At 49.1% G+C, this 15,407-nt stretch overlaps 1 protein-coding gene and 1 long non-coding RNA gene across 4 annotated transcripts in view; one reads left to right on the top strand and one right to left on the bottom strand.

Annotated features, from left to right (window-relative positions):
• Nucleotides 1-824: 824 nt before the first annotated feature.
• Nucleotides 825-15,407, bottom strand: part of KIF5A (kinesin family member 5A) — a 29,745-nt gene continuing 15,162 nt past the window's right edge. Inside the window, exons 10-30 of one of the 3 annotated variants that reach the window (XM_072842878.1) lie at nt 15,236-15,384; nt 14,995-15,143; nt 14,532-14,707; nt 13,529-13,597; nt 12,953-13,159; nt 12,499-12,645; nt 11,516-11,704; nt 11,038-11,155; nt 10,623-10,687; nt 10,403-10,509; nt 9,901-10,002; nt 9,303-9,363; nt 8,994-9,065; nt 8,733-8,837; nt 8,173-8,193; nt 5,899-6,115; nt 5,490-5,643; nt 5,115-5,197; nt 4,684-4,711; nt 4,095-4,208; nt 825-3,064 (exon numbers count right to left, since the gene is read on the bottom strand). In XM_072842878.1, the coding sequence (XP_072698979.1) occupies nt 4,130-4,208; nt 4,684-4,711; nt 5,115-5,197; nt 5,490-5,643; nt 5,899-6,115; nt 8,173-8,193; nt 8,733-8,837; nt 8,994-9,065; nt 9,303-9,363; nt 9,901-10,002; nt 10,403-10,509; nt 10,623-10,687; nt 11,038-11,155; nt 11,516-11,704; nt 12,499-12,645; nt 12,953-13,159; nt 13,529-13,597; nt 14,532-14,707; nt 14,995-15,143; nt 15,236-15,384 (2,298 nt within the window). In that variant the 3' untranslated portion in view covers nt 825-3,064; nt 4,095-4,129. Of the gene's footprint in view, nt 3,065-4,094; nt 4,209-4,683; nt 4,712-5,114; nt 5,198-5,489; nt 5,644-5,898; nt 6,116-8,172; nt 8,194-8,732; nt 8,838-8,993; nt 9,066-9,302; nt 9,364-9,900; nt 10,003-10,402; nt 10,513-10,622; nt 10,688-11,037; nt 11,156-11,515; nt 11,705-12,498; nt 12,646-12,952; nt 13,160-13,528; nt 13,598-14,531; nt 14,708-14,994; nt 15,144-15,235; nt 15,385-15,407 lie in introns of all 3 variants that reach the window. The other 2 variants (XM_072842877.1, XM_072842879.1) reach the window with 2 other exon arrangements.
• Nucleotides 3,048-15,336, top strand: LOC140642394 (uncharacterized). Its single transcript, XR_012038834.1, has 3 exons — nt 3,048-6,893; nt 7,099-9,156; nt 14,502-15,336. It is a non-coding gene; the product is annotated as an uncharacterized lncRNA (long non-coding RNA).

The following is a 15,407-nucleotide window of genomic DNA, read 5'->3' as shown; positions in this document are numbered from 1 at the left end:
TGCCTCTTGACCTTCAAGTCATGAGTTCAAGCCCCACATTGGGCATACAGCTTGCTCACTTAATAAATAAAATAAAATAAAATAAAAATAAATAAAATGTTAGAAGGGTGATTGTGGTAGATGATCTTGGGATAAGAGAACTGAGTGGTTGGCAAAGGAGGGATTGAGTCCCACTGGAGAGGGACAGAATTGACACTGGGACTGAGGTGATGGTCTGGGGGGAAAATGAAGAGGATAGGATACCATTTTTTAACAAAGATTTTATTTATTTGTTCATGAGAGAGAGAGGTAGAGACATAGGCAGAGGGAGAAGCAGGCTCCATGCAGGGAGCCCAACGTGGGACTTGATCCCAGGTCTCCAGGACCAGGCCCTGGGCCAAAGGTGGCACTAAACCGCTGAGCCACTCAGGCTGCCCCTGAAAAATTACATCTTTTCTAATGAGGTAAATTTTTTTGATTCATTTATTTTGAGAGAAAGTTAGAGAATGGGTGAGCAGGGGGAGGGGAAGAGGGAGAGAATCTCTTACGCAGACTCCCCACTGAGTGCAGCCCCAATGATCCAGAGATCATGACCTGAGCCAAAACCAAGGGTCTGTTGCTTAATCAACTAAGCCACTCAGGCGCCCCTATTTTAATGAGATAAATCTATGTATAATGACATGAAAAGATCTCCAGAATATACTGTCAGGTGGGGAAGAAAACAAATGTGTGTTGTAAATATATAGAAAAACATCTAGAAGGATATATACCACACTGTCAAATGCCATTACATACAAATCAGGGAGTGAGGCTGAGGAGAGATTAAGATTGACAACACCACAGAATCATCATTGAATTTATTTTATTTTCAAGGTATCTATGTACATCAAGTAAATACACACTGGGGTTTGTGCGGTTTGGTTTGTCTTCCACGCTGGCATGCAACATTTTGGCAGATGTGAGTGGGCAGGCCAGGTGTCCCTTGTGGTGACCCTGGCTCTCTGGAAAGGGCTGCTGTAGTGGCAGGAAGGGTTGGGGGGGGGGATGTAGAGTGAAGCTTCTGGTGAAGGCCTTGTGTGTGTGTTTCTTATTTATGTAAGTGAATTATATTTCCCTTACATCTCTCTCCTCATCTGCCTGACACCTTCACGTTTTCTTATGTGTTTTAAAAGAATCATTTGGTGGCAAGATTACATAAAATCCACTGGCTTCTCAGGTGCCCTGTTGGCAAATATTAGCTCAAGTCTACAGGTGCACAGACATCTTCCTTCTTCTCTCATTGGGCCTTTCCCTCTTTGCTCTGAGTTATGTGCTTGGGGCAGAGGAGCCAGGCTGAACCCCTTTCCCTCAGAGCAGTGGTTTGCAAACTACTCTGCCTTCAGGTTCTGAACTCTTAAGACCACTCAAGAGCTCCTTCACTAATGAAGCATTTTCCACCAAATAAAGAAAATGTAAACTGCTCAGGTCTGCATCACTTTGGGTTATTTTTTATATCAGGGTTCTATATAAGATTTGTCTTAAAAAATGTTTGAATATCACTGCCTTGGATTTACTCTTAGATTTTTCCCTGCATTTTTCTATAATTGCTACGAGGGGCCCAACAGGTAAAGGAAGAAGAACTTTTTCCTTGAAGGAGTTCCAGGCCAATATAGCCTGTGTTTACAAGCTGGCATTCACACCAAGTTTTCTTTCCTCCCTTAGAAGCTAGGTGATGGTTGCCTTGCTGCTGGGGGATCCTGTTCTTCCATCCTACGTAAGTAAGACTGGGTATCTGGACACCAGACTTCCTTGATTTGACTGGCTTGTGACCTCCGCATTCCATCCCTGCAGTTACCTAGAAAACCACCTTAGCACCATGTGGAAGGAAAGGACATCTGAAACTAAAATAACAGTTCTATCAATTATATGGGGCAGTGTTGGGAGGAGGGTACTCCCCTCTAACTACCCTCCCCCAGTCTAGAAAATCTGCTCTGCCTCTTTCTTTAAAGTGCACTTAATGCCAGATGGGGACATTATCAAAGAAATTCTGTCCAAAAAAATTTTTTAATGCATTATGGGGAAAAGTCAGGCTCTAGCCTGAAAGGAAGGCATCTTGAGATAGATATTTTGCCAATGAACTGGAAGGTCCCAAACCAAAAGATGGAGATGGGAAGAACATGCAGCCCAATATGGGACAGAGAAAGGAATCCAGCTCATCACTGTGGCAAAAAATACTTGGAATTTCCCAGCCTGTTCACCCTCAAACCCAAAGAAGCAATCACCTGACAGATGAGCATCCATTTGGCAGACTGTTGGACAGGGTCCGCCTCCTCAAATATTCATATTCAAAATATTTTAAAGCAACTCTAGGTTCTATTCATGAGTTCTGGGGCAGAGAATATCAAAAGGAGTTTTGAGGAGAAAGGGAAATGGTCCCTTGAACAATCCATGTCCTGGGTCATTGGGGCAGGGGATAGAGGGACAGGAAGAGAAAGGCAAAAGGTATACTTTGGAGGGTGGAGTTGCACACCCAAACCCCCTCGGTTCAGTCGAGGGGTTATATGAAGAAACTTCTACCTGTAATTTAGCAGTTCTTCCATTTTACCCTCCCCTGTGTATATGTGAAAGAGGAGGAAGAATCTATTTCTGTATCTTCTTATGATGCTAAGACATTCTTCTGTTTAAGGCTTTGTGTGTGTATGTGTGTGTGTGCATGTGTGTGTATGTGTGTGTGCGTGAAGGATCACAGCCCTCTAGCTCCCATTTTTTCCTTTTATCATCTCCATGACTAATACCACTCAGTGTGAGAGACGCATGTTTGAAAGAAGAAACATTCACCCTCCTCCCTATTGCCCCAAATGAGGAGAGTATACTATGCTTAGAAATTGCTAAATACATCATTAGATACTTAGAGAGTGAGACAGAGAGGAGAGAGAGAGACATAGCAGCAGCTTTTGATATATAGATACAGAGTACAAAGAGATACAGAGTAAGAGAAGACATCAAACAGTACAGTTGAACAACAAGGGTTGGGAGGGAGTTGTTAGTATCAGAGACCACAGGTTTGCAGCATGCTGAGAGGAGAGGCCTCAGTCCCTCTTAGAAACTGGGGAAGAAAGAGAAAGAGGTTGTGAGGAACCACCTTGCAGTCCAGCCACTCAACAGGAACAGGATGGCATTTTGCACAAACTTTGACTTGTCTTGTTCCTTTAATATGGACACGACTCTCCCAGCCCCTGCTCCTCTACCTAGCCCTTCCTCTTTCTTCCCCATCCCTACTTCTTGCTCCTCATGCCTTTCTGTCCATGTGTGCCTGACCTATTGTCCTGGAAAGCCCCTGGAGAGGGCTTGGCTTGGATGCAGCCCAGGAAGAGACTGGCCATATTCTCTCATTTATAGTTCTCCAAAGATCCAGAGTGGACCATAAAACAGGCTCCTAGTGTCCAGTCCTAAAGCACGTGAGAAGCCTGGTGACACCCAAGAACCAGGAAGATGCCTGAGCTGCTGGAAGAGGGGACCTGGGCACAGAGGTGGAATAATGGGGGCAGAGAGGGGGAACACAGCTATTTTCTACCACCACTGAGCAAGGGGGCAGGGGAGTGCTGACACTGCTCTGTAGAGACAAAAAGTCAGACCTCCTGGGGCATTTCCTAAAGCTTATTGGTGACTTCGTACATAGATAGGAGGTATGTGGGATGCTGGTACAGGAATAAAGCAAACACCTCCTTTACTGGAGATATCTTGGTTCAGAAAATACCTGCCCATCCAAAATTATTTTAGAGTGGAGGCAGAGAGGGGGTGGAGATGATCTCCTACTAATTAATATCTACCACCTTCCCTGACCTGGGTGTGGCACTAGGTGGGCATCACCCTCGCTCACTGTTTTTGACATGTGACAGTGTCCCCTAGTGGCAGAAAGGCAGTACTGTGGTTACTGCTTTGGCCAAAAGGAAAGCATGAGATTGAGGGGTGGAGCCTGTGGGTCAGTAGCGCCCTAGCCCCTGGGAAGGGAAAGCAGGAGCTGAGGGACAACTATTAAAAGTTCTGAGATGACGAAAAAGAGCAGGAGAGACAAAGAGGCTGAGGTCAAGACAGGAGGCAACCAAGGCTGGTCAGTGGAAGCAGCCCGAAGCTACCTGAAAGTGCAGGTATGTGGCAGTCCTGAGGGAGATTAGCTGGCTGCCGTCTCTTGGTGCAGAGGGAAAAGCTTGGTCTGGTCCTCAGCTTCGTAGCCGCAGGGCAGGTCACTCCTAAAAGAAGAGACCCAGCAGTGTCAGCTCCGTATACAGGAAAACATTACAGTCACTCTGCTCTCATAGCATCCCTGGGGGACAAGAGGCAGGGACTATTCGGGAATACAAGGAAAACCACGACTAGAGAGGTGGAGCTGACCCGCCCAAGGTCACAGACTTGCCCAAAGTCACAGACTTGCCCAAAGTCACAGACTTCCTGAAGGAAGGAGAGAAACCAGGTCATCAGATGGGCACGGCACTTCCCAGCCCCCGGAATGGAGTGGCAAGAAGCCACAGAGGGGATCGGAGGAGGGGACGTGCTCTCTGCACCGAGAGGCAGGGGATGTGTAGGACAGGGGGACGGTGAGAATGCTTCTCATGTCCTCCTCCTTTCCTGAAGGCTCCAGAGAACCCCTAAGTGGGGCACGAGGGGAATCTAACCATTTCTTCTGGTCCCACCCAGAGAACACAAGAGCCATGGGGACTGGTGTACCTGTTGTCATTAATATCTGTAGCATTTCCTGAAGGCATCATCAGTGAGAACACAGGATTAGGAGAAGAAAAAAGAGACTGGGTGTTAGAGGCCGTCTCCCCACACCCTCTCTCATCCTACCCCTTAGAGATAAAGGTACGACTTTGGAGTACAGCTGCCACCTGGGTCTGTGGCACTCTATTCTCCACCACCCCGGGTGCACGACCATTTTGTTTGAGAAAGGTCTCCCTGATTCCTGCTGAAGGAAAGGAGAAGGGGCGGCAGGGGAGGTGAGGACAGGCACGGCAACAGGGGGAACTCACTTCTAAGAGTCCAAGACCCCAAAGGGATGGGCAGTGTTCAAGCTGTAGGTACAGGGTCACTTACTTCTCTTACACTTTTCAACTCTCCCTGGGGATCCCAAAGGCTGGTCACCCATCTTTTTCACTCACCATTGTCCATGTTGGCCTTCTGGTAGGACGCCAGGGGACCGCCAGAAGACGTGGCCCCACTGCTGGTACAGGAGTTTGCAAAGCTGGATGGAGCAAGGAGAGAGATGCAGAAGCCTCTGGCACCCTCCCTCCACTGTGCCCCATAATCCCCTCAGGGATGGAGCCATACACACCTCCCAGGCCCAGAGAACAGAGGACAACCAAGATGGCCACAGGCTGGGAAGGCAATGCCCACTGTCTAAACAGAGGTGTGAAGAGGCTATGAAGCCACTAAGGGAAAGAATTAAGTGTCAGCCAATAACTGACCCAACCTAGGCCTTCTGGAGTGTAGAGAGCCTTGGGTCAGGACTCCCGCCCACGCCTTGGGCCACTCACTACATGTCTGAGGTGGAGCTTGGTGCACCCTGCAGGTACAAATTCTGGTAGTTCTGGAAGAGGCTGTTGGTATAACTGATGCACTCAGGGCTCCGGGTGCCGTAGGGGTTAGTGGGTGAAGATGCTGGGTAGTGGCCAGGCCGCACAGGTTTGGCTGTGGTAAAGAAAGGAAAATGACGGTGAGGAGGCTGTTTCCCTGCAGTTGCCCTGGTTCCTGAAGTCATTTAGCTGGAGCTGAACTGAGTTCAGCTAACATCACTCACTTTTATACATGTGGGGGACGGTAGTGGGGTGATCCTGGGGCAGAGGCAGGGTGAAAAGCGATCATCTAGGTGCTGGACACTTAGGAATTTGCCGATCTCCCCCAGGGGTAATCCCACCTCATCTGCTGCCACCTACTCCCACTCACCAATCTGAGCAGAATGGCCCCGCTTGCCGGAGCTCTTGTACCGAACGGCCTCCTTGATGCGGTCCACCTCCTGCTGGTACCGGCGCTTGTCCTTCATGGCACCTTCCTTGGCCTCCTTTAGTGCACCCTCCAGGGCCTTAACTCTCTCAGCCGTAGCCCTAAGTCGTTTTTCCAATTTAGGAAGCTCACAACGCAGATCTGCATTGTCACGTACCAGCTGTGGGGTAAGCCCAAGGGAAGAGGCCAAAGCAAAGCCAGCAACCCAAGAGAGAGCCAGCAGTGGAGCGTGGGGGTGCGGGGCAGGGAGAGAGAATAAAGAAAAATCAAGTCAGACAAGACAGAGACCGCATTCTTTCTTCGAAAGGCCTCATTCCCTTCACCTAATTGGTCCTCTGGTTCTCTCCTTCTCCCTGAGCAAACAGGGGTCAGGCATTAAAAAGTCACATCATTTTCTGAGGAGTAAAACGTGCCAACTCCACTGTAGCTCAGAACTCTTGTGGCAGTGTCCTGTTCCCGTCTTTTCCTGGCCTAGCTACCCATGCCCAATATCTCATAGCTTGTGCCAGACCAGTAGCCCCAGGGCAACCATGAGGCACCCCTCACCCAGAGATGGCTTTGGAGGCATGCATGGGGCAGGGCGGCAAGAGCATAGGAGCAGTCTGGAAGGTGGATACGGTATTGAGTGCAGGTTAGCTGCAGTGCAGAGCAGGAGCAGAAGCTGGAATGTGGGAGCACCCGCCTCATCCCCTCGTCCGCCCCCCACACACACACATACAGCACCCCATAGGAAGGAAAGAAAATGTTTGAGGTCTTACAAACATTTGTGCTCATTACCTTCACATTCAGGGATTTCCTGGGGTGTCCCTCTCCCATTTGATTTAAGCTAGAGAGCAACCATCTTGCAGCCAGAAAAAGACTCCCTGATCTTTTTATAGGGTTTCACACAATGACTGGGGGCTCTCCAGCCTGCAGGAGCCGGCCTTGGAAGATACCAGGTAAGCTGGTGTAGCAGGGAGCCCAGGGAGAAAGGGCAGAGCTGAAAACACATCTGTGCCTCTTTCACTTTGGGCAATTTAAGGATCATAAACAATGCTTTGCTGTCACAGTGGTTCAGCTTAATTAGGAACAGGGCTGAAGGCCTGGCTATTTAAGTTTCTGTTAATTGAGAAGTTTCTACACTTCTCTCATTTTCCTTTCTAGTCTTGTGTCTGCTGAGGTAGGACATTATGAGGAGTCCTCCATCGTCTAGGGGAGTTGCTTTTGGTCGTTGGGACTTAGAGCAGAGAGAGGCAGCCACTTCAATGAGGAAAACGGAAACAGCCCAGCCCTTGGTTTCCTGACACATGCTACACTGTGGATAAGCCTGGAGGACATTATGCTGAGTGCAGTTAGCCAGTTACAAAAAGACAGATCCTGGATGATTCCACTTATGTGAGGTACTCAGAGGAGTAAAAATCACAGAGACAGAAAGAAGAATGGTGTTTGCCAGGGGCTGGGAGGGAGGCACAATGGGGAGTTACTGTTTAAGGGATTCCCTTAAACAGTTTTACAAGACGACAGTGATGGGGCAGGATGGTAGGGGTGTTGCACCACAGCATGAATGCATTTAATGTCACTGAACTTAAAGATAAGTAAATTTTATGTGGTGGTAAATTTTATGTGGGTTTTGTTTGGTTTTGTTTTATCATAACACAAATATTGGGGGGAAATAAGCAATATGACGTGCATTTGAACAGAGAAGGAAAGTGGACACACAGAAAGGGAAACAGAGTGGTAGAACTGATTACAAATGTTTCTTCCCTTGACTTTCAACTTTTCTGGAATGTTGTTATGTTGTTACACTGCTTTATAATAAACAAAGGGCGAAAGAGGATAGTATAGCCTTCTGCAGGCCCAAATAAAATAAATGAACTCTGCAGATCCTGACCATTCTGGGATTTTTTTTTTTTTTTCATTATAGATGTAAGAAAGAAAAGAAAGAAGATGTACCAAGTATTTGCTAAATATGCTGGGCATTGCACTGAGGAATCTAATCTCCAGTTTAGTGAGAATATGAGTTTAAATCAAGTGTTCAGTTGGGTTTGAAAGAAAGCGAATGAAGTATAGATTAGGGTTTATTTTATGAGTCAGTTAGAAGAGCCAGTTGACATGTGGTGGCACCTGTCTTCAAGGCACAGCCATTTGGCGCTAGCGAGGGGGCTCCTGCTCTGTACGCACCAAACATTTCCTGTCCTGACTCCTTTGGACTGCCCCGTCTACCTCCCCACCCCATACCTTTGAAACCCAGTCATCCACCTAAGGAGCCGCAGCAGCAAGGAGGGGGACAGAGAGGCAGCAACTTAATACACAGGAGTTTCAACCAGCCCCTACTAGGGCCTGGTTGGGCCATCTGGAGGACATCCTTTCATTACCCTGCATGCCTGCCCCAGGCCTAGGCAGATGGAGTTCTCTCCATGAGGGAAAGCCCAACTTCCCTGGCTTCTCCTTGTCCCACTGCTTCCTATCTCTGCCCAGTATCCCTCGTTTGTAGTTACAGGCCCCTGCCTCTGAGACCTCTACCAGTTCCAATCTCTCCCTCCAAATCCATAGGCCTGGGGGATCTCACTTTGAGCAGAGGCAGGTCGGGAGCTTTGAGAAGGGAGAACAGGCACGGAACAAAGAACAAGGTAAAGTGGAACCAAACATGAATAAAGAAGGGATTAGTAAGGAAAGTAAAAGGGAAAAGTGAGGAAAACTTGCAAGTAGATTTTCCTAAATCCAAGGGAGCTCAGAGGATTTGGGTCTCCAAGGCACCTGGCCTCAAGAGTTCTCTTCACCCCTTCCCCTACTCTTACCTGTTTGTGAACCTTTGTAAGCTGTTCCAGGTTGTTCTCAAGAAAGGAAATCTTCTGCTTTTGGGAGTGAATCCCCCCACTGTCCTCGGGCTCCATTTCTGCACTCTGATTAAAGACGGAGAAAAGATGTGATTGTCCCACGGCCAAAGAGGCCTCACCCAGACCAGGCCAAGCCAGCTACACTGGAGGCCACAGGGCTTGGAGAAACCTGAGGCCAGCAGACAGTATGAGGGCTGGGAAGATGTCAAGGATGGCACTCACTTTCTTGACTCGAGTCGTGACGTCTTGAACGAACAGCTTGCGAAGGTTGTGGAGGGTCTGGAGTTCCCGGGCCTAGAAAGAATGATGACAAATTGGGACTGGCCAAATACCAGCTCAACCTTTTGCCTCCAAAACTATTGGAATTGTCAGTCTATCTGGTCAGGTGAGTCACTCATCCTTTAGGAAAAGATGTGTCCTGATTATGCCGCGGACTGACTCTGTATAAGGAATGGGGTTATGAAGGAATCAGGGAAAGAAATGAAGCCCCCACCTCACTCTGTTAACTTGGCCCAGAGGGAAACTACTCACAACTGTCTCCTCCAGACCCTTGAGGTCCTGCTTGGACTGTTCATGTCGCTCGTACAGAAATCTGGAGGGGAAGAAGGAAATGCAAGAGTCCCTCAGGATTACCTTTCTTCCCTCTCTCCTCCCTCTCCATTCCTTTGGTCTATACTTTATTGTTATTTATTTTGTAAGTTACCCACATTCTCTGTGCAGAAATTAGAAAAGAAAAAAAAAGTAAGACGAGTTTCATAAAAAGCACATAATTCTGTTACTTACAGATCAAACTGCCATTGACATTCTGGTGTCCGTCTTTTTGGACTCTTACTTCTATGCAGGTACATCCCACAAAAATTTCATGGGATCATACCATTCAACCTGTTTTGTAGCCTGCTTTTCACACTTAACAGAATATCACAAAGATCTTTCTAGGCTGGGGCAGCTAATATTCAATAGAAGTCATTTCTGAAAGTCTCCTTTCTGTTTTTTGTTTTTTGGTGTGTCCTTTCCCACCCTGTCATATGACTCTTCCGAGGCATCTACTTCCTGGGAACACCAGACCCCCACCTCCATCGCACCCTCCCTCTGCTGGTATGAGTGAGTAGCAGTCTGGACCATCACTCACGTCAGTTCCTGGAGTTTGCTGCTCTTCTCATGTTCTTCATTCTTCAGCTTCTCGTAGTCAGCCTGAAGCTTCTCTAGCTCTAACTGGAGCTTCTGATTCAGGCTGCAGAGGGCAAGGAGGTGTTGGAGAGAACAAGAAGCTATTAATGAGGGGTTAAGGAAAGACTGGCTCTGCAAATTGTTTCCTTCTGGTACAAGTGGGTCCAGTCAGGACTGGTGCATCTACGTTTGGATTATCAGAGGCAGGTGCACGCCACCGTTTGCACAACACAGTGAGGAACCATGGGCTATCTAATCATAAGAGCTCAAGGAGAAGAACTAGTCCTCACTCCTGTGCCTCCTGGAGTTGGGCTACAAAGCTGCGGCAGCTTTGGGGGAGTGGCACGTGGAAGTGAACCAACCAGACCCTGGGCCAAGAGGGAGCACATGTGTGGCTACAAGGCAAGAAGAACAACAGAGGCCACCGAGCCTCCCGGGGTGGGGGAGGAGGGGGGGACTCTTACTCTTTGAGCTCATCAATGGTCTTCTGCTTCTCGTTGATCTCATCCCGGAGCCGGGCCAGCTGCCGGTGATGGGCCTCCCGGTGACTCTCCATCTGCACCTCCAGGGCCTTCTGCAAACAACCCCATCCCATGCTCAAAGCCAGACTCCTGGGCAGCAGCTCAGAAGGGGCTAGGGCAGCCCGGTTGGGTCCCAGTTGTCTCCTACACCTTCCCCACCCACCTTCACTTCATCTGCATCCTGTGTGTCCGGCTCCTTGTCCTTCAGGGCCACTTCATGCACAGTTTCTGAGGGAAAGATGGGGAGGGCAGCTTACATCACATCTACCTCCTCTGGAAAGAACTTCCCTCTGAGGCCAGAGCTCCAGGCAGGGCAGGGGACATCTACCCGGTATGGGCCTCAGGGATATTCTACTGGGTTAGGACAGTCTGATTTGACACAGCAGAAAAGGGACGAATTGAGGGTTTGTGGCTTATGTACAATAAGCTACATGCAAAAGCTTCTGGATTTCAGTCTAATGCATTGGATGAGTGTGCATGTTGGGTGGTTTATTTGGATGTTTGTTTCTTTTCCTCCCTGCCCCCTCTGGGGTCTCAGATCCCAGGATGAGTAGCTTAGAACTTTAAGAAGGTCTCACCCTGGGCCTGGAGCTTGGCCAGCTCATCGCTCAGGGAGTCATAGGATTCTTCCAGGTGTCGCTTCTTTAGCTCCACACTCTGCATATATTCTGTAAGCGAGCGGATCTTGGCCTCGTGCTAATGGGGGAAGGGTTGGAGAGAGGAAAAAGAGGAATGGAGTCAAGGACAAAGCTCCAGGCAGTGCAGACCTCAGCAGCTCTCCTCCCAGTCCCTCCCCTTCAGTTGCGCCTGCCTGAAGATATGGGGCCAGGGGTCATTACCTCGGAGACCTAACCTTTAGATCCCATCAGCACAAAGAGTGGTATCCTCTCTGAACCTTCACTGCCCTGGCCTGGACCTTCCCTGCTGCCCCAGACTCTTCTGTCTTTGACTGTGGTCGACCCTAGGCCCTAGGTGGATGCTAGAAGTCTTATCCCATAGCCACAAAATCATCGTCTTTCCCATGGCATGCAAAGGCTCTCAGTGCTCAGCGCTCACCTGAGAGATGAGGAGCTGGCAGGATGAGAGCTCCCGCCCAGTCACCTCCATCTTGCGATGACACTCGACCTGCAGGTTCTCTAGCTGCCGGCAGCGCTTGACCACAGACTTGACTTCCGACTTGATTTTGCTGATGTAGAGTCGGGCCACCGTGAACTCCTCCTCAATGGCTCCACTGATCTCCACCGGCTGCAGGGTGAGGGAGGGCAGGAAGAGGTGCCTCTCTGCTGCAGGGAAGCTTTTACCCATTCCTCTGCATCCTGCCTATCCCTGTACACCCACACACGTGGAGATTTGCGTGGCACACATAGTTTCTAACAACTTTTGGCTGCCATCACTCGGCATTTCTTTTTTTTTTTTTTTTTTTTTTTTTAATTTTTATTTATTTATTTATGATAGTCACAGAGAGAGAGAGAGAGGCAGAGACACAGGCAGAGGGAGAAGCAGGCTCCACGCACCGAGAGCCCGATGTGGGATTCGATCCCGGGTCTCCAGGATCGCGCCCTGGGCCAAATGCAGGCGCCAAACCGCTGCGCCACCCAGGGATCCCCACTCGGCATTTCATACTAACTCTACCTACACCTAAAGATACAATTCCGACAGTCGCCCTCTCCCATCTTATAAAGCAACATGATTTGTAGTCAAACTGATCTGCGTGGTCACCCAGATGGGTCACTGTCACTGCCACAGATTTGCATGTGTCATTCCCAACTCTGTGCCTCATTGTTAAAGCCTGCTGCAAGCACATCTCTGTGGCCTCTTTATTCAGCACCCTTTGGAAGGTGAATTTACAGTTGAGTCTATGCAAAATTCTGCTTGTTTTCCTGGTCCAGTCTAAAGGATTGCTTCCTGGCTCTTTGGTCTGCCTTCCTCAGTATCCCTGAGGGCATGGGTGATGCTCCCCTGTACCCCCACCATCTCCCACCAGTGCCCAGAGCAAGAATGACCTGAACAAGGCTGCCACTGCCTCCAGCTCCACTCACCAGCTTAATCTCCCCGTTGCCCACGATGACACTGAACTCACTCAGGTCCTTCATCAGCCCATTCAGCACCTCAGCAATCCGTTTGCGCTGGTGTCCGCTGACCTCTTGTAGCCGCTGCAACTCAGACTCCAGAGCCAGCATGGTGGCCTGGGGACAGCCCCTCACGTCATCCCGTTGCCATCTTCCCACTGCCCTCCCTAACCCAGGCAGAGCCTCCGCCTCACCCGTGACCCCAAGGGCTGCTACAAAGAGAACAGAGGCCCTGCAAAAAGGTTTGGAAGAGATAGGGGTCAGAAGGGCAAAGTGTGGTGACAGGGCTGGGGAGGGTCCCACAGCCCATGGCACAGAGGGGCAAAGGTACAAATGTGCTGCGGCCCCAGGATGTGGAGGTCCCCTGGGATATGGAACATGTTCTGGAGGCAACGGTGCTCTGGGACCCCGGTCAGCCACTCACCACCTTCTGAGACAGCTCATCCACCAGAAGCTGGTTCTGCTGGCTCTTCTCCTCCACTTCCTGGGATTTCTGGTCGTAGTTCACGGCCAGCTCCTCCAGGGCCTGCAGCACCTCCTTCACCTCATCCTTCGCAGCGTCGTTCTCAGACTGCAAGTGGCTCAGCTCCCGCTGGACCTTCTCATTGTCTCCTCGGGTGGACACCAGCAGCTTTGAGGAAGAGGCAAGGCATGTGAGGGGGTCTGCTGCCAGCGGGCCCCTCTATGGTTCCCTGGCCCCAGACAGGTCTCTCTGGTACCTTCAGAGCTCTAGGAGAGGGGCATGGGCCAAAACAAGGGTCAAGAGGAAGTGGGTTCTAGGCGTCACAGAAGCAGGACAACAGAAGGAAGCAGCACCCAGACTCTGAGATCCTTTACAGAAAGCCCCAGTTAAGTCCTCCCCAGACTTCCATAGTTCTGGAGGGTGATCAAGCCCTATGCAAAAGAGTAAGCTCTTCTTCCATCTGGTTGTAAAAGGTCTTTTACGCCTTTTAAGGGGACACACTGCTCTCCTCTCATGTCTCATCTTCCTTCCCATTACCTCTTCCTGGTCCAGCATCTGCTGCTTAAGCTTCTCTATGAGCTGGCTCTGCTGGTTGATCTCATCGTCCTGTTGGGAGACAAAAGGAATGGAGGGAAGCTGTTCCTTCCAGAGTCTAGACTTACAGGGTTGGAGGCAGAGGTAGGATCCTGACAAAAATCCAGACAGTTCTGGCTTTGAGTTAAAAACCCCACATCCTAAAAAGAAATTTTTCCTTCAGGCTCTTGCCTCACTCCTGCCCTCAGTTTCAAATTCCTTTCTTCCCGGAAGGTGGTATAACCTTGACCATACACAGCAAAAGCCGTTTGGTTAAAGTGCATATCCCCTAACCTAGAAGTCCCACTTTAGTGCTACATTCTAATCAAATCATTCAAAAGCAAAGTTTTATGCATCAGAAGCAAAGATAGTGCTTTCAGACTTACTTACAAGAGCAAGAACAAACTACTAAAAACAAGGAAAACTAGAAGCCCTGGAATAAACAAATGGTTAAATATATTTTGATAAATGTGCTGTTAGGCAGCATTTAAAAAATACTTTTATGAAGAATTGTTAACAAAGTAGAAAATCGCTCCTTATAGAATGTGGAGTGAAGAAATTAGATGCAAAGTTACAGATACAGTGTATCTCGATTGCATGCTCTACATATGGAGAAAAGTAGATCGTCATAGTATTATTTCTAAATGGCAGAATGATAGAGGACTTAAATTTTCTTCTGTATATTTTTATTTAGCTTCTAAGTTTCTTAGTAATATAATTTTTTATTAAATTTAATTCTGGGGGGGGGGTTTATTTCCAGTATAGTTAACATGCAGGGTTACGTTATTAGTTTCTGGTATATAATATAGTGATTCGTAATCCTGAATGTTACTCCGTGCTCTCTTCTCCATTTTCAATGAGCATAATTTATCTCTTTCAAAATAAAAAAAAAGGCAATACAAACTAATTCCTTAATCCCTCACTTCTCATCCCACAGGCCTCCCCTCTGTGCCCTGGGCGTCCTCACCTTGTCATCGAGTTGCTTATAGAGGCGGCGGATCTCTTCCTCATATTTCTGCCGCTCCTCAGGCGCAATGCGCACCACGATGGACGAGTTGTCATTCACAGGGGTCTCCTCACAGAGCTCAGATCCCAGGGCTGCATCATCCCCAGCCAGGCGCTCTGTCTCAGGCACATTCTCTCCTGGCCGAGGGGCAGAACAAGGTGAGGAACAGGAAGAGAGAAAGATGCATCTAGGAGTCCTTCCTCTATCTCTGTGGCCAAACGTACCTTCAACCTTTTCTAGGGGGTGGGATAAGGGCGGTCAGCCCCCTCTCCCCTTCCCTCATCACTGCTCTACTGCACCCCTCCAGAAACACATCCCTCCTGGGAGGCTGGCCCACCCTGAAGGCCCACCCCAGACAGGGCGCCTCTGGTCCCTCGGCCTCTTCCTCCCACTGCCTCTCACGACCAGTAGAACCCTCTCTAACCATTGCGCCACCGGCTGAGCTCAGCCTCTAGCTTGGCGATTGTCTCCTTCTGAGCCTTTGTCTTCTCCTTCTCCTTTTCATATTTCTTCTTCCACTGCTCGGCAGTCAACTCCAGATTCACAGAGGCAGTGTTCTTAATGGTCTTTGCCCTGGGTGAGGAGAACAAGGAGATGAGAGCTCCGTTAAGCCTTGCATGACACTGAGGGGAGCTGGCACAGTGAAAAGGGACCCTGCCACTAACCGCTGCCCGAACATCAGGGTGGACTTGGTCTCTGCATCGTTGTAGCTGGATGGTGAGCAGCAGATGAACATAGTTGTCCGGCAGTTTCCTCCCAGAGAGTCCTGGAGAATCCGTGTCATTTTGCTGTCACGATATGGAACGTAGCTTTTCTGGAGGAGGAGGGAGACCATGA

The sequence above is a fragment of the Canis lupus genome, chromosome 11, assembly GCF_048164855.1.
Source record: "Canis lupus baileyi chromosome 11, mCanLup2.hap1, whole genome shotgun sequence".
NCBI lineage: Eukaryota > Metazoa > Chordata > Mammalia > Carnivora > Canidae > Canis > Canis lupus.
This window is presented reverse-complemented; position numbering and strand designations above follow the sequence as displayed.